This window comes from Schistocerca gregaria, chromosome 10 (assembly GCF_023897955.1).
Source record: "Schistocerca gregaria isolate iqSchGreg1 chromosome 10, iqSchGreg1.2, whole genome shotgun sequence".
Lineage (NCBI taxonomy): Eukaryota > Metazoa > Arthropoda > Insecta > Orthoptera > Acrididae > Schistocerca > Schistocerca gregaria.
This window is the reverse complement of record NC_064929.1, coordinates 158462539-158490159: the sequence shown is the minus strand read 5'-3', so window position 1 is coordinate 158490159 and position 27621 is coordinate 158462539. Positions and strand designations below refer to the sequence as shown.

The following is a 27621-nucleotide window of genomic DNA, read 5'->3' as shown; positions in this document are numbered from 1 at the left end:
AAAACGGTGAATCCCAGTGCTTCCAAAGCGATACAACTTTAAAGAAAATGTTTACTTTCTACAAATTTCTTCTTGTACTCGTTGTTTAACTACGATAGTGAAGATTAGCTGTAAAAATTTAAAATTCTTTTATTTTCATATTGTTTGGGCTCAAGCGGTTAAGAGCAATAAACGTGTAACAAAATTGGGTGCTAATGCGAGTATCATCATCTGACGAAAACCTCATTTCGGTACCTTGAACTGTTCACCCAATAAGATTAACACCAATGTTATTTCCAGAACAATTCAAGATATTGCAACAAGGTTTTCAGAGCATGATACCACCTAGAACATACAGGCTACGAGTAAATAAAGAAATTAAAAATTATAGCGAAATTTATTCAGAAATAAAAAAGACAGCCTAAAATTCTGTGAGCATGTTAAAAGAATTGAACTGGGCAGTTTGTGGAATACTACGAAAGCCGCAGGAATGTTACAATTGAAGCAATGGATCGGTGCAGTAAAAGAAGTCATGGTGGAAGCATAGGTAACTCAAACTGATATATCAGAGCAAAAAAGAGTTGGGCAGCAAATTCACGACTGGGCCGTTGGCCTTTGCAGAAAATCCAAGCAGACCTGAATGTCTTGGTCTGACGAGCGGAAAAGAGCTCATTCTGTGAGAATGACTGTGGCCTGAGCACAAAGAAACCTTAAGGAAAAACTCCGAAAATACCCATTGTTGGAAGCAGACCGCTGAGAGAAATCCATAAAATAACGGGCAACGTAATGCGGCAGGTAATTGCTAATGTTGACGTTAATACCCTCCGTCAAGCACTATAGGGTACAGAGGCGAGAGGAGTATATAATGTGTCCACTTCACGGCACCTTTCGCCGTGCGAACTCACCCTGTCGTCTCTTTAGCGATTACAGACTAGCGCGAAATCTGTAATCCGCAGTGAGGGCTTGTGAGAGAGGGGAGGTTTCGCACCCTGCTGGGAATCCCCCCAGGGGCCGACGGTCGCTTACGTAGGCAGTGCTGCCGGCCAATCCGGTGGCGCCGTGGCGCTTATAAAACCGACCTGCCACCTGGTGGCGTGCGCCAGTACCAACCCTGCCGTCACCCCGAGCGGAGCTTCAACACAGTTGTCAGCGCCGGCCGCGCTGACGAGTGTGTGGACGGGGTAGCGACGACGCGAACGTCGACGGGCCGAACAAACTGCTCCGCACGGACGCTGTTGCCAATGGCGGCGGGACACTGCCTACGGAGACACTATGCTGATATTCCGTGGCTGGACTTCGACTCCCAGTTTTTGTGCTGTTCACAGTGAAAGTGATTAAAATACTTCTTATTTACGGCGGACATTTTTTTTTTTTCGTGCAGTGAGCTCAAGCGCTTGTGGCAGATGTTAAGAACTGTGAATTCGTATACTGAACGTAGGTTTTCAGGACTCGTGCGAGAGATATGGTGAGCTACAACTGAAGAGAACGCCAGAATCTTGCAAAATCGTTTGAGTACATGTGTGTTGTGATGCGGTCACAGTCGTTATAATGTTTATTATATTATACTTAATCTACGTAGCCTTCTATGAAACGACATAAGGTACCAATTTTGCAGATCTGCTGCTAAATTCATGTATGTTTTCGAAAGCTTGTTTAAGGGTGGTAGCTTCACGTAAATACATAGCAGAAATACTGCAAAAAATGAAAACAGTTATGCGACTATGACTGTCGCTTTGAATAATTGATTATAAGTATGTTAATCGCTGTTTATCTCCTTACAACAATGTTATCTAAAAATTTAAAACAGTACTCTCTTTGCCATTATATTTCCTTTACCATCACTCTCATACACGTTTCTGTCTCACTAGCCTCTATACATTACATTCCTTACTTATTCTGTTGTGAGAACTGAAAATACATTCCATCTATTGGGCTGCTTATGGATAAAAATTTTATCCAGTTAGTCTTTAAACTAGCTAGTTATGATCTAGTGATCACCGGGTAGTTTATCAATAATTTGACGTTCCTGTTTCTACCACTCACGTGCCACAGATTGTCCAGCACTTTCCGCATTCCTCAACCTGCCACAACCTCCTGTTTTTGTGTATTTCTTTTCCTGTGATGTACTCTGCAACCAGCCATATTTCTTTTAAAAAATGCTATTTTTTCAGTGGTTGATGCTCCGTTCATTTTCTTCTATTTCGGACCAATTCATACTCCCATCGTACGGTACTGCAATTTCTTACACAAAAAGAGTGTTCTATCTTTTTTCTCTGGACAGATCTCTGTGTGGTCCTATAAAAGTTTCAAAATATTTGTTTGGAAAGGAGATACTGTTCAGAATAAACTAAATTCACTTATTCGTTCTATTCAGTGATAATTTGTTTTAATTTCTCTCGATGCATCTCGTGTCTACAAATATCTGTAACGAATACGTTTTAATAGAAAATCAGTATTTCCTATGATAATAGTTTTTTATGGATGAGAGCGTCAAACCTTCGATTCACTTCTACATTTGATTCACCTCTAGCCATCTCTGTGTTGTAAGTGTAATATATGTTTTCCATTTTTGAACGTTGGGATTCTCTTTTTATGTGCTATCTTTTCCTAATATAACAAAACTTACTCCCGAAAATCAAGGTTTTTAGAAATGTGAAAACACTATCGAAGGCACAACATCGTCATATACCTAGGAACAAATATTCAATTCAAATTTACAAGTGTTGTAATCGGAAAAAAATCTTGTCAATACCTATTTAATAGTCTGCTATAACCGTACACTATCACACACCAATAATCAGTGAAATCAAATTACCCAGAAGTGTTATCGAAAGCTAGTCACAAGTAACGTATGTTTTGAAACAGAAGCTGTTAGGAACTAATACAAATTTCCATTGTCAATATGGGTAGAACTGCCAAGACATTAAGGAAACTCAGTTCAGTTAAAAGTTAAAAGACGGTGCATGACCGATAAAGAACGACTGTTCTGATCGCATGTTTTGTAAAAAGTTTTAGAAATATATAACATTTCACTCACCACAGAATTCCGTAAGTGAAGAAGAAACAAAATATTCCTGATACATTAAAAATATCATACTGCGCTTAATTGTGCAGAATTCGTAATATTTACAAATGCTGTACAAAACACACCCTCAAGTCTAACAACATCAAAAACTGTGGAAAATGGTGGAATCTGGTAATGGCGATCTCTAGTGCTCATTCCTTTGTCTAAATCTAAAATTAGTCATTAGATCGAAGTACCGTCCGAAAAACATCACGTGTTGCTACGTATACTACTATCTAGATACTACACTCATCCTTGCGCCTCTTTAAATATTGCTAATTATCTTCTTCCTTTATAGATGCAGACTTTATACATTCCATAATTTTAGAGTAGCATAATAAGACTTAAATTCATGAATAATGTCACGCAATTCGCACAGAATTACCAGTTAGACACGTTAAAGTAAATAAAATGCTTAATATTGGATGAAAGAAAAGGTTTCCCCAAGTCATAAGAAATTATCCTAGCAGATCAGTTCAATATACTTCGCAGAAAACGCCCACTGCTGTCGGCGGTCATTTGTTGCTTCCGGATGATTCGTTCATCAAAATGAACTCTTAAACAGTAGCCTTAGAGATGGATGTTTGGTCGTGTAGGTAGGTTGGCAATGCGTCAGTTGAAGCTCTTTTGATAATGAATCTAGGATAAATGCAGAGAGAGAAAGATTTCTCGTTTTTAATGTTAGTTTTTGTTGCACCTGTGCTGGCAATATATCCTACTTTACATATCATGTAAACTGCTTTCACTCATGATCAGTAGTTCACAATCCGCTACTAAGGCCGAGTATGCAAGTTAATTCAATACGGGTCTACATTGTTTCTACTCGTTCCTTTCACGAATACAGTCAGAAATGAATGACTACTTACGTACCTCGTTGTGAAGTGAAACTGAAATTACCTTTGTAAGACATTAATTCAACTTCAGTTTCATTATATCTCTATAGTACTTAGGAAAAACCAGTTCTTAATAATGCATTTTACGAATGGGGATTCGTACAGCATTTGGCATTTTTCCTGTAGACCTATCGCTTTTGATTTTTCTTTTTCTTTTTTATTATTATTATTATTATTCCCTTGCCTTAAGCTATTATCTGAATAAACTCTTTAACATGTTTTCGAACTTACATTATTTCTACAAATACCTTCCCTCATGTGTCCTAAAAATACGACTAGTAGAACAGCATGATTCGTACAACCAGTTTTTTTTTTTTTTTAAATTTCTTGAAGAGACTACACTACACTTTGCGGTATTCTATGAATGATCCTCCAAGTCTGCAGTATCGAATATGTGTGATGGTGTAATCTCATATACTATCGACATGCATGGTTATTTCTTGGTACTTTTGCGGTAGGATTGTTTTCTGTGGCCGGAGACTATCACATTACTATAATATGGTACTCGACTGGAATACGGTATACAACTTGAACGTATTTTTGTACACAGAACCACCCGGCAGCCTTCCCTCCATGCCGAAACCCAGTTGGAAATATTCAGTTAGTTACCTTATGAAAAGCCTGAGTCACAGAAGACTCCTGATACCTCTCAACAGTCGAAGGCTACATTTAGCTACGTACGCCACCGCTTTAATATATAACAAACAGTTGTGATCCTACCACTTTTCTTTGGTCTGTCTCCGTTTCTTAGTCTACTGGCAAATTCCTCCATTTCTGATTCCACTCAGTATTCCTTGCTATATATCTCCCAGCCAAAATATTATCCTCACTCTTGTTACAGTTTCATTTATCTTTCTTTCCTCTCCTACTAATACAATTATATTTTCACTCCTGAGTTTCGCTCTTCGCATCTGTTGATAATTTTTCTCTATGGTCGCCAGAACGCTGACGCGTCTCCGGCGCGGTTGAATGTTTAGAACTACAACCAAAAGCAGCCTTACAGGTTTCGTTTTCATGTAATACTAGTAATGGAATCAGCAGCCATTCCGCAAGTTCTGTTCTTTCACGAAGTCCAGAAATCTGTAGTCAGAGAAGTCTAGGCTAATGCCGTAACTCTCGACTCGCGGTAAAAAGAATTCTGTACAGTGTCACACCATCGTCCGATAAACGAGATACGTGCTTGCGGGTAAAGAAACTGCGTTACGAAAGGGCTGAGGAGGTACCCGGTAAAAGAACTAGTCATTTCGTAGTTCTTTATTGGGAAACCACAGGGCAGAAGGGAACGTTTCGTGTGGTGTACGGCTAGGAAGTGGGAAAGCACCGTTACTGTATAAGATGTAGGCCTATACAAGAGACGTGGCAGATACCGCCTTCAGTACAACATACAGTTAGCTAACGTGGCTATTACACAAAGGGAAATCAAAAATTTCTCAGGAATGTTAGAAGTATTGAAGACGAGCCGAAATTGACAGACGACTGACAATATATTCTCAAAATAACGACTGCAAGGGGAAGACGAACGGAAACGAGACAGATGGGGGGAAAAAAAGTAAGTAACCTGTTTAAAGTTTCAAAAGCAATCATCGTAACTGTTAATACATTCATCCCACAGTGAGACAAGATGGACGATGGCTTCTTGGAAAAATGTTCGCAGTTTTCTCCGTCACTGTGGTCGTATCCAGACGTACACCACTTCGTCCGAAGCAAATCGACTGCCACGTATGTTTTTCTTCAGCGCTCCATAAACACGGAAATCGCATGGGGATGGACGGGGACTGTATAGAAGATACCTAAGGGTTCCCAGTGAAACTCCTTCAGCGCTGTCGAAACAACCTACCCACAAAATTCCCATCCATATGTTGCCAAAGTTGTTGAATCCACGCTACAGTAGTTAAACTTGGAAGCCTTTACACAGCCTCTATATAGCCCGATCTCTCCCCATGGAGTCCAGAAGAAAGACATCCGTGGCCGTTGATTTGCTTGGGACTGATAGGGAGACACCTGGGTACAATGACGGGGACAATCCAAAGGCAGCATCAAACATTCTTCCATGAAGGCATTGAACTTTTTGCCTCACAGTGGAATGAATGTATTAACGGATATGGTGATTATTTTGAATTTTGTAGACGTGGACAGGATTTGTGATTCATGTAAAGAATGGCATCGATAAATATAGGTAAATGTAAATTAATGCAAATGAATAGGAAAAAGAATCCCGTAATGTTTGAATGCTCCATTAGTAGTGTAGCGCTCGACACAGCCACGTCGATTAAATATTTGGGCGTAACATTGCAGAGCGATTCGAAGTGGGACAAGCATGTAATGGCAGTTGTGGGGAAGGCGGATAGTCGTCTTCGGTTCATTGGTAGAATTTCAGGAAGATGTGGTTCATCTGTAAAGGAGACCGCTTATAAAAAAACTAATACGACCTATTCTTGAGTACTGCTCGAGCGTTTGGGATCCCTATCAGGTCGTATTGATGGAGGACATAAAAGCAATTCAGACGCGGGCTGCTAGATTTGTTACTGGTAGGTTTGATCATCTCGCGCGTGTTGCGGAAATGCTTCAGGAACTCGGGTGGGAGTCTCTAGAGGAAAGGAGGCGTTCTTTTCGTGAATCGCTACTGAGGAAATTCAGAGAACCAGCATTTGAGGCTGACTGCAGTACAATTTTACTGCCGCCAACTTATATTTCGCGGAAAGACCACAAAGATAAGATAAGAGAGATTAGGGCTCGTACAGAGGCATATAGACAGTCATTTTTCCCTCGTTCTGTTTGTGAGTGGATCAGGGAGAGATGTACTTTTGGTACTAGGTACCCTCCGCCACGCACCGTATGGTGGATTGCGGAGTATGTATGTAGACGTAAATAATTAAGTTTGCTTACTTTTTTCAATGTGACTTGTCCTCATTTGACTGTCCCTTATAACGTGTGTAAGTATACGAAAATACCCTTCACCTACGAATCACACAGTGAATCGCTGGAATCATCACAACTTTCCAGTATTTGAAAGTATTTTTGTATATTTATAAACGATTTTAGCGATCTTGGGAGTTGAGAATTTATTCACTATTCGGAAAACATTAATTTGGGAGCAGGAAAAATAGACATATACTTGTTTTATGCTGAAAGAATTTTTAATTGCAATTCATATCCATGAATGATTCCACTAACAAAACACCTGTGCTGCTAAATTACAGATATTATTCGTCGGTCTGAGACTTAGCAAGTTGGGTTAACGGAAGAGATGGGGAAGTTCCGAAAAAATGTCACAAACGTCATTGGTTTGTTAATTCAGAGGTAATGCGTCGCAGCTGTTATCATCAAACTCCATCCTGAAACGCAATGCGCTTGTCACTGTCCTTGATACAGGTTGGCCGGTTGCGGTGGCCGAGCGGTTCTAGGCGCTTCAGTCCGGAACCGCGCGACTGCTACGGTCGCAGGTTTGAATCCTGCCTCGTTCATGGATATGTGTGATGTCGTTAGGTTAGTTAGGTTTAAGTAGTTCTAAGTTCTAGGGGACTGATGCTCTATGATGTTAAGCCCCATAGAGCTCAGAGCCATCAAAATTTGGAGAGTAGATTTTCCAATAAGAATCTGGAAACATATTACTTCCTGCACCTAAGATCTCGTCTAATGATCACGATGGAAAATAAATGGCGTGAGTACGTAGGGTAGCAAAAAATATTTCTTCCCATGCACCATCCGTAAAAGAATGGTTACGAATGCTCCCTCAACCATGTAGTTTGGCATTCTTAGGACATAAAGCGATATAGCGCCGTATTTTCCTACACAAACACCATTTTCTCGAAATATTAAAAAGATGCTACTCACCCGGTTACTCTGAAGATGTCCATTTGTCATCATATCACAGGCTAAGGGGGAAAAAGATATAAATGATGTAATCCCTCGAAGTCTGAGAATGAGTGCCTAATCTATTGTAGTAAAGTTTCATGGATTTGCCTAACTATGACGTACATCAGCTGTTCGGCCATTATGCATGTGTAGCTTCTATATATAGCATTTCGTAAAATTATCTTCCGAATCAAGCACCGTGTTTGACATCTATTTTTCTCTGTGTGCCACTGTAGAGATTAAAAGAGGGCGAGATTCCTTCATTCTTGACGAGTTAAGAGGCAATGCCTTCAAAGCAACTGTTAGATACTCGTTTCTTCTCTCGAATTCTCAACTGTCCTTGATGCTCAAAATAAAATGGCGCTTATGTTTGGTCTTAGGTTAATTTTGTCGTCGACACTCTTCGGTTTCATTTGAAAATAATAAAATTCTACTCTCGTTTAGAGAAAGCTACAATGTCACCTGTTTTTGTAGAACAGCTGTAGTATCTGAAACCAGATAGCTCACTGTTTCGGTGCATACCGAGGGTCATGAGTTCCATTTTTGTTTTCATATCAGCTTTTTGTTTGCACAATTTCCTTAGGTGTAGCTTCTTACAGCAAAAACAAATGTTACGCCCTTAGTTGCAGGTGCTCGTTATGCAGTTACTGAATGGTTCTCTGTGTAATATTCACTCAAGGAATGTTTTAATTATAATTCTTTTTAATTGTAGGCCACTGCAATATTTGACTCAGTGACACTTTTTTGCTAGGGATTACTTTGAACATAAAGACTGTGCGACTACAACGTTTGACTCAGTCACGCTTTTTTTAACCAGGCCGTATTTGAGCGTACAGGTTGTGGCTAGTTTGCGTCCGTCTCCGTGATGGCGAAAGATTGCCGAGTGTAAAGCGTAATTGGTTACACAAAAAACCGTGCGTGGACAAGAACACAGTAACACAGAGTAGGCTGCGAGTACGTCCAGATAATGGTCTAGAGTGGTGAAACGTCCGCCCCAGGTAGCTGACTCTGTAATTAAGAAAAAAAATGAGTAAAGGAATCAACGATCAACTGGAACTGATGTCTTGTGACATCCGGCCAAACCAAACGCAACGAACAATACCGAACAAAAGAAAAAAAAGAAGAAAATGGTCAGCGCGACAGAATGTCAATCCTAAGCGCCCCGGTTCGATTCCCGGGTGGGTCGAAGATTTTTCTTTGCTCATGGACTGGGTGTTGTGTTGTGTTGTGTTGTCCTAATCATCACCATTTCATCCCGATCGACGCGCAATTCGCCGAAGTGGTGTCAAATAGAAAGACTTGCACCAGGCGAGCGGTCTACCCGACGGAAGGCCCTAGTCACACGACATTTACATTTCTACTGGGGAAACAGTCACTAGGACGGTGTGTAAACCTACAGAATTCAAACGAGTTAACCATTAATGGAGAAACCTTAAACATAGCAACAGTTACACATCGATAAAACGGATATGGTGAACAGCTGATGTCACTAGAGACAAAAGTTAGCGAGGATAGCTTCCATTTTCTCTCCTTCTCTGATCACCCATAGATTATAGGAAACTGACAATGTAAATTTCTCTTTTAAAACATGTTGTCTTACCATATGGGTGATGAAGAATGGGCTCCCAGTAAATCTGGAAGATGAACTAGGAGGGCTGTTTGGAAAGTAAGGTCATCGCAAACTGGAAACAGTGAAAATTCTACGTAACTTTGCACAGATATGTTGGACAATACCTTTAGTATGCCCGTCGATCACGTCACGTCACACTTTCCAGTTCTGAGTGCGCAGCATGCAAAGATGCCTAGAAAGTAGTGTCTCTCGCCAGGTATGAGTGGCTGTAAGAGATTTCGCCTGATTACATGCAACCCTCACCACGTAACTATCGTGCACTTCTTTCTTCATGACATTTTTCGCCCGCACACTGCAGGGGCTATTAGGACGCTCTTAAAGTGTATTCAGTGGGTAGTGTTGATCCTCCACACAGCCTGTACTTGGCTCTCTCTGATTTTCATGTTTGCTCATATTAACCGCTGGTTATTAGGCCAACATTTTGGTACAGATGACAACCTGCACATCAGCGTATAGAGAAATGGCAGAAAGGCGGCCACCTTCTGTGACGAGGGTACGGCTAAGATGGTACAACGCTACGAGAATCAGTCGAAACAGGACTACACACAGAAGTAACTGGAAGGTATAGTTAACTGTTGCAAATAAAACATTTTTGATTTTCACTGTCGTTTCCATTTAGTGACCTTACTTTCCAAACGGCCCTCGCATAATGGAATTGAGATTGATGCAAAGCGTTGTGTATGATAATGTGTGTATGTTCGAATGGATGGAGTGATGATGGCAGATTTTAGGTGGGCTTTGTTGAGTAGAAGTGATGATTGACATCGTGTGGACACAAGTGATGAAACGACAGATTACAATGAGCGAGTAGAATGTTGTGGTAAGGAATCGCTTCGATAAAAATGTTCGCTTTTGCCGACTCATCGGACGAGGGAGGTACGATATCACGTTGAATATCCCCTGCTTCTTTCAAAAATAAGTGGCAATAATTGCTGGAAGAAATGCCCGTAACTTCCGCCTCCATAACTTTTCCTGGCCGATTTGACCGTCCTGTCTATTTAACTAACGCACTAAAATAACTCTAACCCGCGATCGTCAAGTAACAGGGAAACTTCAGCTGTTCGCTGTTCAGCGGAATAACCACGATAGACAAAAAGCTATACTGGCTAGCGAAATATGGGGATTGCTCCCCACCAGCATCTCTGACACCTACATAGCCTAGATCACAGATCCACATCATGTTACGCCAGTGTTACCTGGATATCCGTCCCATCCAATTTTCATCACACACAGCTCCAAGTCTGTATCAATTCAGCCTACCCTCTCTTCATGTGCAAGAGCAAGCTGTGCGTCAAGCTACGTCACCTAATGGCTTTCGTCAAGTGCATTGGTGTTCTGCTGTCGTGACTGATGCGTCAGCACTTACATCATTCGGAAATTTGTGTGTGATGTCTCAGCATGCTGGACGACGTATTATTATTTCTATTCTGGGTCTTCTCTCATTTTATTCCAGTCTCTGTCTTCCGGTACAGTTTTTACCCTCTACAGCTCCTTCTAGTACCATGGAAGTTATTCACTGATGTCTTAAAAGATGTTGCATCATCCTGGCCCTTGTTGTTGCCAGTGTTTCCTTACGTTCCTTTCCTTGTCGATTATGCGTAGAACCTCCTTATTCCTTACCTTATCAGTCCAATAATTTTCAACATTCTTCTGTAGCAAGACATCTCAAAGGCTACGATTTTCTACTGTTCCAGTTTTCCCACAGTCCACGTCTCAGTACCGTACACTTTTGTGCTCCAAACGTATTTTCTTCTCAGTCGGAGGTTCGAGTCCACCCTCTGGCATATATGTGTGTGTGTGTGTGTGTGTGTGTGTGTGTGTGTGTGTGTGTGTGTGTGTGTGTGTGTGTCGTCCTTAGCGTAAGTTAAGTTAGATTAAGTGTTGTGTAAGCGTAGGGACGGCCGACCACAGCAGTTTGGTCCCACATGAACTTACCACAAAATTTCAGGACTCTCTTCTTCAAAGTAAAATCTTTGATAGTTGTCTTGGCGAGGAATGTCTTTTTTGCCCAAGCAACTCTGCTTTCTACGTCCTCCTTCCGCCGTCCGTCATGGGTTATTTTGCTGCCTAGGTAACAATATATATAAATGACCTAGTAGATAGTGTCGGAAGTTCCATGCGGCCTTTCGCGGATGATGCGTAGTATACAGAGAAGTTGCAGCATTAGAAAATTGCAGCGAAATGCAGGAAGATCTGCAGCGGATAGGCACTTGGTGCAGAGAGTGGCAACTGACCATTAACATAGACAAATGTAATGTATTGCGAATACATAGAAAGAACGATCCTTTATTGTATGACTATATGATAGCGGAACAAACATTGGTAGCAGTTACTTCTGTAAAATATCTGGGAGTATGCGTGCGGAACGATTTGAAGTGGAATGATAATATAAAATTAATTGTTGGTAAGGCGGGTACCAGCTTGAGATTCATTGGGAGAGTCCTTCGAAAATGTAGTCCATCAACAAAGGAGGTGGCTTACAAAACACTCGTTCGACCTATACTTGAGTATTGCTCATCGGTGTGGGATCCGTACCAGATCGGGTTGAAGCAGGAGATAGAGAATATCCAAAGAAGAGCGGCGCGTTTCTTCACAGAGTTATTTGATAAGCGTGATAGCGTTACGGAAATGTTTAGCAAACTCAAGTGGCAGACTCTGCAAGAGGGGCGCTCTGCATCGCGGTGTAGCTTGCTCGCCAGGTTTCGAGAGGGTGCGTTTCTGGATGAGGTATCGAATGTATTGCTTCCCCCTACTTATACCTCCTGAGGAGATCACGAATGTAAAGATTCGAGCGCGCACGGAGGCTTTCAGACAGTCGTTCTTCCCGCGAACCATACGCGACTGGAACAGGAAAGGGAGGTAATGAGAGTGGCACGTTAAGTGCCCTCCGCCACACACCGTTGGGTGGCTTGCGGAGTATAAATGTGAATGTAAAAAATTTCTTATCTTCGTGTACTTTGTGATCCCAGTTTTGACGTTAGTTTCTCGCTGTTCCCATTTCTGCTGTTTCTCATTTTCGTCTCTCTTCGATCTACTCTCAATCCATATGCTATACTCATTAGACTGTTCATTCCATTCAACACATCATCTAATTCTTCTTCACTTTCACTGGGGATACAAGTGTCATCAGCGAATCTTTCGGAGATATTCTCTCACCCTGAATTTTAGTACCACTCCTAATATTTTTGTTTCTGTCTTGCTTCTTTGATGCATAGACTGAACAACAGGGGCGAAAGACCATATCCATGTTTTACAACATTTGTGATCAAAGCGCTTTGTTCTTGGTCTTCCACTCTTCTTTTCTCCTGGTTGTTGTACATATTCTATTTGACGCCTCTTCTTCTATTACTTATACTGCTGAATGCTTTTTCTACGTCGACTAATGCTATGAGCGTTTACTGATTTTTCCTCATTCTTCCTTCCATTATCAACTGCAACATCAGAACTGCCCCTTTGGTGTCTTTCCCAATTCTAAAGCCAAACTGATCGCCGTCTATCACATCCTCAATTTTAATTTCAATTCTTCTTTATATTATTCTTGTCAGCAACTTGGATTCATGAGCTGTTAAGCTGATCGTGCAATAATTCTCGCACTTGTCGGCTGTTGGTATCTTCGCAATGTGTGGATGACGTTTTTCCAAAAGTGTAATGCTATATCGCCGGTCTCATACATTCTACACACCAACGAGAATAGTTGTGTTGTTGCCACTTCCCCCACGATTTTAGAAATTACACACCTACAGAGCCTAGATCCGCACCACCCTCTGCTACAGCAATGTGATCAAATTCCCACCACACGCAGCTCTACCACCGACTTCGAATCAGTGCGCCCTGCCCTACACGAATCTTTTACCAGCTCATCACTTACGCCTCCCTTTTAATGTGGGAGGGCAAGCTGTGCGTGAAGTTACGTCAGCTGGCGACTGTCATCGAGTGCACTGGTGTTCTGCTGTCGTGATTGATGCATCAACAGTCCCATCATTCCCTAGTTTGTGTATGATGTCTCACTATACTGGATGGCGTATGGTTCTTCTTTATTCTGGGCATGCAGGATGTAACCTGCAAGTGGTTTTGATTGACGTTGCCATGTTGCCGTAATTGTTTTTATTCCTCGTGCTTCTGTTACGTACTGACGTTCAGATCTGAAGGTGGTCATCACACACCGAAATCAGTAATAAATTGATGCAGCAGAAGTATACCTGAGATTTTTCATAATTATAATTTTCTGGAGGTTAGATACGAAGATTCTTCACGCTAAATAATGTCATGATACATTAATTAGTGGAGTAAACAGGATGTCATAAGAATATGCATTCGCTGATTTTTTTCACCTTCTTCCCACCCTTTGCCTCTTGGTCGATTAGGTTTTTGGAGCATTATGTCGGCCGAAAAATTGTAACGTGTAAAAATAATTTTTGTTAGAAAATAGTTTCAGCTGCACCACTAAAATAGGCACAGGCTATAAATCTTAGTATCAGTGTATTTGCTGGAAGTCAGTATTGCTCACTCGATTTCCTGATTCTCATTTCAAGAAGTCTTCCTTCGTGTTATTTTCATCCGATTTATGTAGTGCCTTCCCTGTTTTTGCCAGTTAAACGAAAGACACAACTAAAATAGAAAAACGCAATTAATCAATGAGAGTAAATTGAAATATTTCACTAAGAGCTACTGCAGGAACTCTTAAAAAGTTCGTGTATTGAAGACCGAGCTCTCTTGCACATAAAAAGTTACTTCGATATAGAAATTGCGGAATTCTTTCTTTCGTGTTCAAAAAATAAAATAAGTATCAAATTACAGCATATATTGAAAGTTCTCTGCGTTCTCGTGATCTATACGCAATTGATAACAAAATACCCACGATATTTAAACACATTTCATGCCATCTGAGCAAAACTTGAAAATAAAGAGAAAATTAGAAAAGATCAAATGTTTTGTGAAATGATTTGTCTTAAAATAAGAAATATAGAAGGTTTTGCTCACTAGATTACCTAATTATCATTTCAAGAAGTCTTCTTTCGTGTTATTTTCGTCTAATTTATGTACTGCCTTCCCTATTTTTTCCAGTTAAACGAAAGAAGTTTTGTCGGGTACAACCCGGACATATTGCGTGAGATTTACACACACGGGATGTCATAGCACGTGTTGCTGCTCCAACAAGTATATGAAAACATGAAATAATACAGTAGTAGTAAAATAGAAGTACAATTATACTTAGATGTGAAAGACGTGTCATTGGGACCTCGAAGAGAAGCGGTGCTAGCAGTGAGGGTGTAGACATAAAAGGTACAGTTCTTATGACGAACTTCGATTCACGAGTATCATGGAATCTTAGAAGGGCTGACAAATTGTCGGACGAACTAATTTCTTCTGCCAGTACAGGACCCCGTTTCGTTAATTTCTGTGGCTCAAGATCCAATAGGAATGGATAATTACCCTCACTCATCTTCAGTTAAATTCGGGGTCAATATTCGTCCTCCAAAAGAAGTTATATTCGAAGAACTGTAAAACCTCTCCCTTGACCCGTCTGTTGATGCGTTTTTTTTCCAAAAAAAATGTTCAAATGTGTGTGAAATCTTATGGGACTCAACTGCTAAGGTCATCAGTCCCTAAACTTACACACTACTTAATCTAAATTATCCTAAGGACAAACACACTCACCCATGCCCGGGGGAGGTCTCGAACCTCTGTCTAGACCAGCCGCACAGTCCATTACTGCAGCGCCTGAGACCGCTCGGCTAATCCCGCGCGTCTGTCGTTTTTTCAATCATAGTGATCCATTTCTTCTTCTTGCGAAGTTCACTGCAGTGGTATATAACGTAATAGCCGCAGTGAAAGGAATAACTCTTGATTTCCTCTTACCACTTGAATGTGTGGGCGTGTGTTCTTTCTGGCGCGTCTGTTCGCATGTCCGGTAATACCTGATCTCCCCCTATGATGGCAGTCGGACACTGCTATTACAAAAGGTTAAATCAACATATCCTGAATCCCTGTTTCTTTTTATTTCGGCAATATCGTAACTCACTTCATTCCATTTATTGCATGTTTACACCTCCTAATAACACTGCTGTCATACGACCCTATAACCTCATTTGAAATATATATGTATTTCAAATGCGCTTATAGGGTCGTATGACAGCCGTGGTATTAGGTGTAAATAAATAAATAAATATATATCTCCCATATTTTTCAAAATCGTTACTTTCAAAATGTGTGACTTTGTCCCTCTGAGTCATCTAATGATATTTCTTCCATTTCTATATTTAAAACACATTAAAATATATTCGTGGTTTTTGTGCTGAATACCACTGAGGCCAATATGATCCCAACACAAATTATTTATTCGGTTCCTAAATGTAACATTCATTAGCAAAATAGAATGATGAATGTTACATGAAACGGCTGTAATAATGAAAGTATTGGTTCCAAGTTACTTTCGTACCCATTTTTGGGGTTTCTTGCATCAGCTTTTGTACCCTTCCTAGTACCACAGGTGTCAAAATGACCCCATAAGCCCACTAGAAAATTATCTCTCTTGTTTTCAAATATTTTTTTTAAACTCTCTCTCTCTCTCTCTCTGAATCGATTTCGATTTTATCCAATGACGTTTTGTTCAGTTTCATATTTACAACACATGAAAATTCATTCATAGTTTTTTTGCACTGAATGCTACAGGGGACAATATGACCCCAGTGTAAAATTCTTTTTGTTTCTTGAAGGTAATAACTATGAAAATAAAATCATTACTGTTACATTGAGTCTGGAACCGCGCGACCGCTACGGCCGCAGGTTCGAATCCTGCCTCGGGCATGAATGTATGTGATGTCGTTAGGTTAGTTAGGTTTAGGTAGTTCTAAGTTCTAGGGAAATGATGACCTGAGATGTTGAGTACCATAGTACTTACAGCCATTTGAACCCGATATGCTGAGGAGTTTCCGAGAATTACAGAGGCTAGGAATGGTCCGTTGTTTGCGTTTTGCACACTTTGCCGAATTGATATGCGTATATCAAATGGTAGCAAAAACCGATGTTTAAAGCGCTTGGAAACACAAGCTCCGAAACAATGTTAGGTGTGTGAATAATAAAAAAACATCCCAACGTACAGCCGTTTACCTGAGCTACGCTGCACATAAGGGGTATAAAATCAACGTTTTGGGTGACTTCGTAACGTCATAAGGAAAGACTCATTTGTCTCAGAATATACTGTAAACGCGCCACAGTTTCTGATCATTCGTGCCTTCTGATTTTTTAAAACAAATTTCTTCAATTTTGGTTTTTGATGGTCGAAAAAGTACGAATCTTACCTTTCACTGAGATGCATGCTATCAGCTGACAGGATTTTTAAAATACTTTATTGATACAGCACAAGATATTAATACAATTGAAAACAAGTATACGATACAAGTGATTCATGAACAACAACATTATATTATACACACTAACCCACCACCTTATTTATTTAGTGGGTCCTTTTATTATGCATAACAAAGCAGTTTATATTTTATTTATTTATTTAACCTGATCAGATTAGGGACATCAGGCCCTCTCTCACATCGGACCAGTGTTTCACACATGCAGCATTTCACACATCAGAGTTACATCATTGGCAATTAGATTACTCTAGTGACAATATGAATAAAGAGTAACGACTAAGAAGTAATGAAGTAAGTGCTGGCAGTATTTTTACAACAGATACTATACATACAAATTATGATAAGAGCAATAATAGTAACAGCAAAAAAATTAAATAATAATGATAAACATGAAAAAAATTGGCAATAGTAATGAAGATTTTTGCAGATGCACATTAAGATCTTGGTGTGGAAAGTAGATGTTTACTAGTATAGCGAGTTTTGAGGTAGGGAGATTTAAGGAGGGCGAAAGAAAGAAGTAATGAGGTGAAGTGCATTCATGTACAGAGGAAGGCATTACTGTTGCTTAAGTAGATACGTCATTAACAGTTTTTGGAGGCGAACATAACGCTTGAGGTTATTCCGTTTGGTTAATGGCACTTGCTATGGACAGGGTTAATCTAAACATTTGACTACACTGCAGCGCTACAGGCGTGCCAGCTGATGTACAAACCACCTATTTAAGGCCTGCTCACTGAGCTAATCCCAGTGGGCGTGCTCCAGGCAATGGGGTGGCCATCTGCTTACGAGTATACTGAATATGAGCCGCGGTTTTGGCGCAATTGTACCTCTTTATTTTTAATAATTAATTTGCTGTTTTTTGATTTCTCGAGGTTGGCGGGTATGAGCGTGCTCTGGGGAGCCCGTCTCATTATAAATACATTCTTTACTTTGACTGATATGATTGCTGTTGTGAATCTACATTTATACTCCGCAAGCCACCCAACGGTGTGTGGCGGAGGGCACTTTACGTGCCACTGTCATTAACTCCCTTTTCTGTTCCAGTCGCGTACGGTTCGCGGGAAGAACGACTGTCTGAAAGCCTCCTTGCGCGCTCGAATCTCTGTAATTTTACATTCGTGATCTCCTCGGGATGTATAAGTAGGAGGAAGCAATATATTCGATACCTCATCCAGAAACGCACCCTCTCGTAACCTGGCGAGCAAGCTACACCGCGATGCAGAGCACGTCTCTTGCAGAGTCTGCCACTTGAGTTTGCTAAACATCTCCGTAAGGCTATCACGGTTACCAAATAACCCTGTGACGAAACGCGCTGCTCTTCTTTGGATCTTCTCTGTCTCCTCCGTCAACCCGATCTGGTACTGATGCATTGGATACTAGGCATGTCCAGTCAGGAAGTGGATTATATCGCAGCTCATTAACAAAGTACCACCGTCCAACACCACATAGTGGTATCCTTACGGTGTCTGAGCCCTTGCTGCGTGTTCCAGGGGCGTGATGGCCGCCCGATGAGCGACCCCGTAACTGGTGTGGAGACGGCGTGAGAGCAGCGGACAGCACCCAAGTCCAGCCACCTCTCCCCAGCGCGGGACCCTCGGCAGCCACCGCCTCGACCATTGATCCTCAACAGTGCAACCCGGCGTACGCCGCCGCCATGAGTTCCTACCAGTTCGTCAACTCGCTGGCGTCCTGCTACGCCGCGCCGCAGCAGCAGCAACAGCAGCAGCAGCCGCCTTCGCAGCAGCCGCCCCCGCAGGCGCCGGGCGGCGGGGGCGGGCGTCCCGGTCTGGCGTCCCCCGGGGGCGGCCAGGACTACTACGCCCCCAGCGCCGCCGCCGCCTACCCACCGGCGTGCTACTCGCCCCAGCAGCAACAACAACAGCAGCAACAGCACCATTACGGACAGTACGGGGGCGGAGGACCGGCCGCGCTGCAGAACGGCGGCGGGGGCGGCGCCGGGGGCAGCGCCGCCGCCGCCGCGGCTGCAGCGGCCGCCGCCGCCATGATCGACTACACGCAGCTTCATCCGTCGCACCAACAGCGGCTGGCGCCGGCGCAGATGCACCACCAGCACCACGCGGCGCACCACCACCACCACCACCACCCGCAGCAGCACCACGCGTCGCCGCCGGGCGCCGTGACGCCGCCTCTCGTGGGGGTGGTGCCGCCCCCGGCGCTGCTCGCGTCCGCCGCCTCCCAGCAACAGCAGCAGCAGGGCACGCAGCAGGCGGCCAGCTGCAAGTACGCCGACACCGCCGCCGCCGCCGCCCCCGCGGCCTCCGGCGGCTCCGCCGGCGCCGGGGGCGGCGTCGCGTCGCCACAGGACCTCAGCACCGGCTCCGGCCGCTGCAGCCCGCCGGGCGTCAAGGTCATCCCCTCGCCCGCGACGCCGGGCTCCGCCTCCGCGGCGGCTAGGGGCGGCGCCTCCCCGGGGGCGGCGTCCGCCTCCGGCACGGGGGCGGCCGTCTCCCAGAGCTCCTCGTCGCCGGCGTCCAGCACGTCGTCCACCTCCAGCAACGCTAACGCCGCGGGAGGCGGGAGCGGCGCCGGGGGCGGCGGTGCGTCCGGCGCCGGGGGCGGCAAGCAAGGCACTGGCGCTGGGAGCGCCTCCAGCGGGACCGCGGCGGCTGCCACAACTAATCCTCCGCAGATCTACCCCTGGATGAAGAGGGTGCACCTCGGGCAGAGTGAGTACCGCTCGTTTAATTATTTACATTTATTTACTATTCTCCAACAGAAAAAGGAGCGGGAGGGACTTCTAAATCTTGAATAGGAACCCCCATTTTTATTACAGATTCGGATTCTACGGGAAAAAATTCGTAAATGTTGCCTGAAACTTTTCTTTCGTTACGCGACAGATGCCCTGTAATTGGAAACAATCAAAATGGGTAGAAAATCGTGTCCTTCATTTAAATTAGTATCCCATATTCACGTTACGAGGGTAGGACAGGCAATTTTTTTCGTAACTTTTGATGGGACTGCGCTGTCTGTTACGATAAGGCATAGTTCGCAACACGGCCACCACGGCGCGTCGAGCGGTCCTTTCGACTTTTTTTATTTGCTATTAAAAACAGCCTTGATCACGATTTATTTATTACGGTGACCGGTTTCGACCACTACTGTTGTCATCTTCGGACCAATGAGTAGGAACCTCCTCCTGCCTGAGAATTCTCCAGCAGGAGGACATTCCTACTCAATGGTCTGAAGATGACCACAATAGTGGTTGAAACCGGTCACCTTGATAAATAAATCGTGATCAAGACTGTTTTTAATAGTAAATATGTGTAAGACATTGATCACTGCCTCTCCCATAATGTATTCAATAGTAATTACTTTGAATTTGTTTCATTAAATGGCATTTGGCGTTAAACATTTAGCCAGGCTATTCAACATTGAAACACTTACTACAACTGAAATGGAAGAAAATATTACGTTAATAGTAAGTAATAGATGTTCACCAGAGCTGTAGATAATTCTCACTCATATCGCGTCTTTGTATCTTGAACATACGCTGCATCAACGACACGAGGAATCTCTCACCAGCATCTTTCTTATTGAGCTCTAATTCTTGCACTCCATATGTGGCATACAGCAAACCAGTGCTTAACAGTATCGGTTAAAAACAGTCTTTGTTGCAATTTTAGTTTTATTTTATTTTTCAACGACGCGTTTCGCCTTATTTAGGCATCTTCAGGATATCTTTTCTAGATGGACGCGAGAGGCACCAAAATACGCATAACGCGTTCCCGTTCAGAGGAGCGAGTAAGATGGGGGCAACCTGAAGATACCAAAATAAGGCGAAACGGGTCGTTGAAAAATAAAAAACTAAAATTACAACTAAGACTGTTTTTAACCAATACTATCATACCTTCTCACAGTGGATTCTGTTTGACGGGGTAGGAATTTACCAGACGTCCTGTTGGGAATGAGGGAACATCTGTGCTGAAATTTCGTCCACTCGCGCTCATGTAGATCACAGGATAGCCATCCGTAGTAATGGAGTGTTTTCTGTAAACTAACACAGTGCAAAAGTACGACAGTACTGAAGACGCATGACAGCTGCTGAGTTTTTCTGCTTGACTGATGTAGTACCGTCACCATTGGATGGTGGTACGTGTCTCCTAGTCCCATAGCCACACCTGCAACATTTATTGCAATGACGCAGCGTCATTGCCCTGTGAATGAATTTACTGCCTCACCAACACGGTTAGGCCGCAAACGACGACCAGTGATGCTGTACTGCAACATACTACGTATGAAAAAATAAAATAATTAACTCTGGCCTGTGTTCAACTCAGGTCTAATAATTTTCGATAGTAGAAACACTTGATATTGGTCTAAGGCCAAAAAGTAGTGTGTGGAATAAAATCTCTTTTTCAGTCCAATAGGGATTATATCTTTCAAATATATATGACGGTAGTGTCTGTTCCCGAAAGAACAGTTACCGTTGATTACCATGCTGCTTTGCTAGAATGAAACGATAGTTAAATAGACACCCTAGCTGCAAACAGGCGTTGATGTACTTCATTGGGGACATGTTGAAAATGTGTGCCCTAACTGGGCCTCTAACCCGGGATCTCCTGCTTACATGGGAGACGATCTATCCATCTGAGCCACCGAGGGCGCAGAGGATAGAGTGCCTGCAGGGACGTATCCCTTGCACGCTCTCCGTGAGACCCACATTCCCAACATGTCCACACCACTACATTCGTAGTGCGCCTAATAGATGTTTGCCCATCTTACGGAGAGCGTTCAAGTCCCTGCAGGCGCACTGTCCTCTGTGCCCTCGGCGACTCAGATGGGTAGAGCGCCTGCCGGGTTCGAGACCCGGTCGGGGCACACATTTTCAACATGTCCCCAATGAAGTTTATCAACGCCTGTTTGCAGCTAGGGTGTCCATTTAATTTTCATTTCATTTTTTCAAATACGTTTTGAATGGCTGCGACTCCACTCTTTGAAAGTAAAGTCTATAGAGATTTTCATTTACACAACAGTGAGGAGATCCCTGCTCAAAGCTCTTGAGCAGTCAACCGCTTGACGGCCGGTGTGGCCGAGCGGTTCTAGGCGCTTCAGTCTGGAACCGGGCGGTCACTACGGTCGCAGGTTCGAATCCTGCTTCGGGGATGGATGTGTGTGATGTCCTTAGGTTAGTAACATTGAAGTAATTTGTGTTCTAGGGGACTGATGACCTCAGATGTTGTCCCATAGTGCTCACAGGGGAACCTCCCAATTGCACCCCCCTCAGATTTAGTTATAAGTTGGCACAGTGGATAGGCCTTGAAAAACTGAACACAGATCAATCGAGAAAACAGGAAGAACTTGTGTGGAACTACGAAAGCAAAATATACACACTGAGTAGTCCATATGCAACATAAGCAATCCAAGGAGAATGCTGCGGAACGAGAGGTCCTTGGTTCAAGTCTTCCCTCGAGTGAAAATTTTACTTTCTTTATTTTCGCAAAGTTATGATCTGTACTTTCGTTCATGGACGTCTCTGTTCACTGTAATAAGTTTAGTGTCTGTGTTTTGCGACCGCACCGCAAAATCGTGCGATTAGTAGACGAAAGGACGTGCCACTCCGAAAACATTTGATCGCAAGGTCATAGGTCAACCGATTCCTCCACAGGAGAAAACGTCTGATATATTCTATACGACACTGGTGACGGCATGTGCGCCACATGACAGGAATATGTTGTCGACCCACCTGACTTGTACACTTGGCGAATGGGTAAAAAGATTCTTCTACCTTGCCCGATTTAGGTTTTCTTGTCGATGTGATATTCACCCCCAAAAAAGTGATCGCATCGGACGGACGGACAGATAATAATTGTCTGAAAATAAAAAATTAAATTTTTCACTCTAGGGAAGACTTGAACCAAGGACCTCTCGTTCCGCAGTTGCTCACGCTAACCACGGGATCACGGCGCTCCTGAGCCCACATTACCCTTGAAGTTGCTTATCTTCTCATGAACTACTCACTTTGTATATTTTGCTTGTATTTTTCATAGTTCCATACAACTTCTTCCTGTTTCCTCGATTGATCTGTGTTCAGTTTTTCAAGGCCTATCCACTGTGCCAACTTATAACTAAATCTGAGGGGGGCGCGATGGGGAGGTTCCCTTATCACAACCATATGAACCTTTTTTTTTTAGTCAACCGCTTGACGCGTCTTGAAACCCGCGAATATTTCATTAGCCTCACACAGTGTCTGCAGCGATTTGTTATCAATAGCGTAATGGTACAGTAACGGATATCTTGGAGTGTCTGTGCGGTGTCGCCTTCGCAGATGATGGGTTCTCGCCTGTACCGTTCCCACGTGACACACGCCTCATTCTACGCCCTCAAGGTTGGCAGCACCGCGAAAGAAAGAATGGCGAAGGCCAACCGGAGCCTGTGCAACGCGCAGGAATCCACCGCCATTCTGCTGAATAATTAAACTGGCGCCAGTGGCGACGAATCCCGTCGCCGGGGCGGACCTAGGTGCACCGCTGTGGCGCGGACGGAACATGCACCGCATTTCAATCTCGGCGCCCGTTGAGAGCGATGCACCGCTTTCCAGGAGCGTTCGCGGAATTCTCTGCAGTCTCCAGCCCAGCGCTGTTTTATTCAGCGGAGGATACTGCAGACGGGGACACAAGAATTTACAGCCGCTGCAGTCTCCAATTCTTCTCTAGAGGCAGTATTCTGGGTGGGTTCGCCCATGGGTCTGGTGAACGCATTCGTGCCTATCTGCTGTTACCAGAACACACAGATTTTGTGGCTTCGTTAAACGGGCATTAAGTCGTGGGCTCAGGGCTATCATAATGTCTAACCTTTCGCCTTCTAATGCTGGTGACGTTCTCTGAGGCTTACTTACACTGTATGAAAGGGAAGCAGTGGTTGGGAAGGCAGTGAGTCAGAGTTGTAGCCTCTCCCCGATGTTATTCAATCTGTATATTGAGCAAGCAGTAAAGGAAACAAAAGTTCGGAGTAGGTATTAAAATCCATGGAGAAGAAATAAAAACTTTGAGGTTCGCCGATGACATTGTAATTCTGTCAAAGGCAGCAATGGACTTGGAAGAACAGTTGAACGGAATGGACAGTGTCTTGAAAGGAGGGTATAAGATGAACATCAACAAAAGCAAAACGAGGATATTGAAATGTAGTTGAATTAAATCGAGTGATGCTGAGGGAAGTAGATTAGGAAATGAGACACTTAAAGTAGTAAAATAGTTTTGCTGTTTGGGGGAGCAACATAACTGATGATGGTCAAAGTAGAGAGGGTATAAAATGTAGACTGGCAATGGCAAGGAAACAGTTTCTGAAGAAGAGAAATTTGTTAACATCGAGTATAGATTTAAGTGTCAGGAAGTCGTTTCTGAAAGTATTTGTATGGAGTGTAGCCATGTATGGAAGTGAAACTTGGACGATAAATAGTTTGGACAAGAAGAGAATAGAAGTTTTTGAAATGTGGTGCTACAGAAGAATGCTGAAGATTAGATGGGTAGATCACGTAACTAATGAGGAGGTACTGAATAGAATTGGGGAGAAGAGGAGCTTGTGGCACAACGTGACTAGAAGAAGGGATCGGTTGGTAGGACATGTTCTGAGGCATCAAGGGATCACTAATTTGGTATTGGAGGGCAGCGTGGAGTGTAAAAATCGTAGAGGGAGACCAAGAGATAAATACATTAAGCAGAATCAGAAGCATGTAGGTTGCAGTAGGTATTGGGAGATGAAGCTTGCGCAGGATAGAGTAGCATGGAGAGCTGCACCAAACCAGTCACAGGACTGAAGACAACAACAACAACAACAACAACAACAACATGAATATTTAGGCAAACCTACTCGTTTTCTTATCCCTCATCCGTCTTCCGAGTGGTTAGATGCTGTCAGTCGCCACTTCCTGCCCTGTGTCAACCTCTTCATCTCAGCGTAGTGTTTGCACCCGGTATCTTCAACTGTTCGTCTGATATTTTCTAATCTCTGCCTTGACGTGTTTTATCATCTTCTAATAATACCACCACTTGCAAAGTAGGTTAGAAATCAGATTAATAATGTTGCTCACGCAGCATTATGTTAGCTTTATCGGGCAACAACAAAGTTATTGACTGTGGATGGTACCGTCAGAATGGAAATAATGACGTCACTGTAAAAAAAGTCATTAATTTTGGCACTTATCTTGAATGGATTCCCACGTACATTTCCTCGAAGTTGTTAAGGCTCATCTTGTTGTTTCTAGGGTGATTCCACTTTGAGTGCTAGACGGTCCAGATCTGTATTTTAGCAATATTTGAAGACGAAATAAATGCGCTTTTTTTCAGGAAATTCTTAATGGTCAAACAATCCCAGATCAGAACAATGGTATGGTAGAAATAATTTTTGACTTGGTTTTCACGATCCACATTTTTATTAAACTTCTTGTAAATTCACATATACTTCTTAATTATCACATCATCAGGAAAACAGTTTTGTATCAATCTTCATATATTTAATTTCCACTTTAACCAAACACAAGACTTCACTGTTCTTTTACAAAGCGAAATAACAACTTAACTTCTGCAAAATGAAACAAAGACTGCTCTGTGCACATTCGCGCTAGAACGGTTACAAGTAAGTCAAAGATTATGACAGTGTCACAGAAATGAATACAAACAAGAAGCATATTACTGTAATATATCGATACATCGGAGTACCTACACATTAATAAAACCAAATGTGAATATTGTAACAAAAATGTCTGTTACTTCGCATAAAAGTATTACGATATTACTGGTATCGAGAACTGAGGTTGGAGTGCCATAATGGTCTCGTAAACAAAGAAACATTGCAATCTGCAGCTCCCTCTAGAATCATGGAAGTTATTCGCTGATGTCTTAACACATCTCATAGCATCCTATCACTTTCGCTTCTCTGTGTTCTTCATCGGTTCCTCTCTTCCCCGATTCTGCAGTGAACCTCCTTATTTATTATCAATCGATCTAATTTTCAATATAACACCACATCTCGGAAGCTTCGATTGTCTTTTCCCCATTTTTCCCGAACTCCATTATACACATCCATACAGTGCTGTGTTCCAAGCTTACGTTCTCAAAAACTTCACCCTCAAATTAAGGTCAATGTACAGGGACACAATTATTGACCAACATGAAAGAAAAACGTTAATTTGTTACAAACTACGGCATGCAAACACTTTATTCAAAACGTAAACGTCACTGCAGATATTTCGAGTTAGATTATGACATGTCCTATACGCCTGCCATCATTGGCGATGATGTGACACAGACGAATAACGAAATTCTGCATGACCTGCTGACGTTCCAGAACATCGATGCTGTCGATGACATCCTGAATGGCTGTTTCAGCTCAGCGATGGTTTTGAGGTTGTGGCTGTATACCTTGTCTATAACATAGCCCCACAGAAAGGAGTCGCATGTGTTCAGATCCAGAGAACATGGCGGCAGATCGAGGTCCGTGCCCATGCCAGAATGGCGTCCCCAAAATGCACCTCCAGGACACCACTCTCTACATCTACATCTATACTCCGCAAGCCACCTGACGGTGTGTGGCGGAGGGTACCCTGAGCACCTCTATCGGTTCTCCCTTCAACCTCAAATTAAGATCAATGTACAGGGAAACAATTATTGAACGACATGAAAGGAAAACGTAAATTTGTTACAAACTACTCAGTTCTCTCTCCGGCTTCGATGGTGTCGAGCTCTGTCTTGCATGAACCAAATGTTGTCGAAGTCAGGATTTTGGATTATGGGCATGAAACCATCTTCCCAAAGCTTCACGTACCTCCCCGTAGTCACCTTGCCATTAAGGAATATCGAACCGATTATTCCATGATTGGACATTGCACACCACACAACCACGCGTTGAGGGTGAAGAGACTTCTCGATTGCGAAATGCGGATTCTGTCCCCCCAAAATGACCCAGTTTTGCTGATCGACGAACCCATCCAAATGAAACGGGCTTTATCACTAAACCAAGCAGTATATGCGCCCACTAATTCCCAAGATGCCCAGCGGCCAAGTGTGCAGTTTGAACGTCCTAAGGCAAACTGTTCAGAAGTTACGACGATTTTATTTCATACAATTGTAGTAGACTTTTTTGACCAGGAATGCCCGTTTTCCTGGCGGCCGGAGTGGCCGTGCGGTTCTAGGCGCTACAGTCTGGAACCGAGCGACCGCTACGGTCGCAGGTTCGAATCCTGCCTCGGGCATGGATGTGTGTGATGTCCTTAGGTTGGTTAGGTTTAATTAGTTCTAAGTTCTAGGGGACTGATGACCTCCGATGTTAAGTCGCATAGTGCTCAGAGCCATTTGAACCAACCCATTTTCCTATATCGTCTCCTTTCTATATTCTCCTTGCCTCATGTCTCATGGGTTATTTTGCAACAAAGGTATCGGAACTCCGTCTCAGTACCTGCTTTGTGGTCACCAATTTCCGTGTTAAACCTATCGCTAATCTCACTTTTTTAATGATAAATCCCTTACTGCTTCTCTGGTTTTCTCATAATCCATATTCTGTACTTAACAAACTGCTCATTGCATTCAACAGGTACTGCCATTCTTCAGTTTCGCTGAGGTTAGCTACGTCATCCGCGAATCCTACTATTGATAGCATTTCACCATAAATTTTAGTCCTTCTAATCAAAGAGTTAAGGCGAAGTGCTGCATCCCTGTCTTCCAACATTTTTAATAAGAGCACTTCTTGTTTATCACCCGTCTACCTCTATAGCTTACACCTATTTTCTTAAGAATTTCGAACATCTTGCCGTATTTTACATTCTCCAAAAATATGATCTTGTGCCAATTAATAGAAACATTACTATATTTCCGCTTA

At 42.9% G+C, this 27621-nt stretch overlaps 1 protein-coding gene across 3 annotated transcripts in view; it reads left to right on the top strand.

Moving 5' to 3' along the window:
- LOC126293660 (homeotic protein Sex combs reduced-like) overlaps positions 1–27621 on the top strand; it is a 272010-nt gene that overhangs the window by 55148 nt on the left and 189241 nt on the right. For all 3 annotated transcript variants that reach the window (XM_049986955.1, XM_049986954.1, XM_049986953.1), the window contains exon 2: positions 18282–19478. In XM_049986955.1, the coding sequence (XP_049842912.1) occupies positions 18446–19478 (1033 nt within the window). In that variant the 5' untranslated portion in view covers positions 18282–18445. The remainder of the gene's footprint in view (positions 1–18281; positions 19479–27621) is intronic.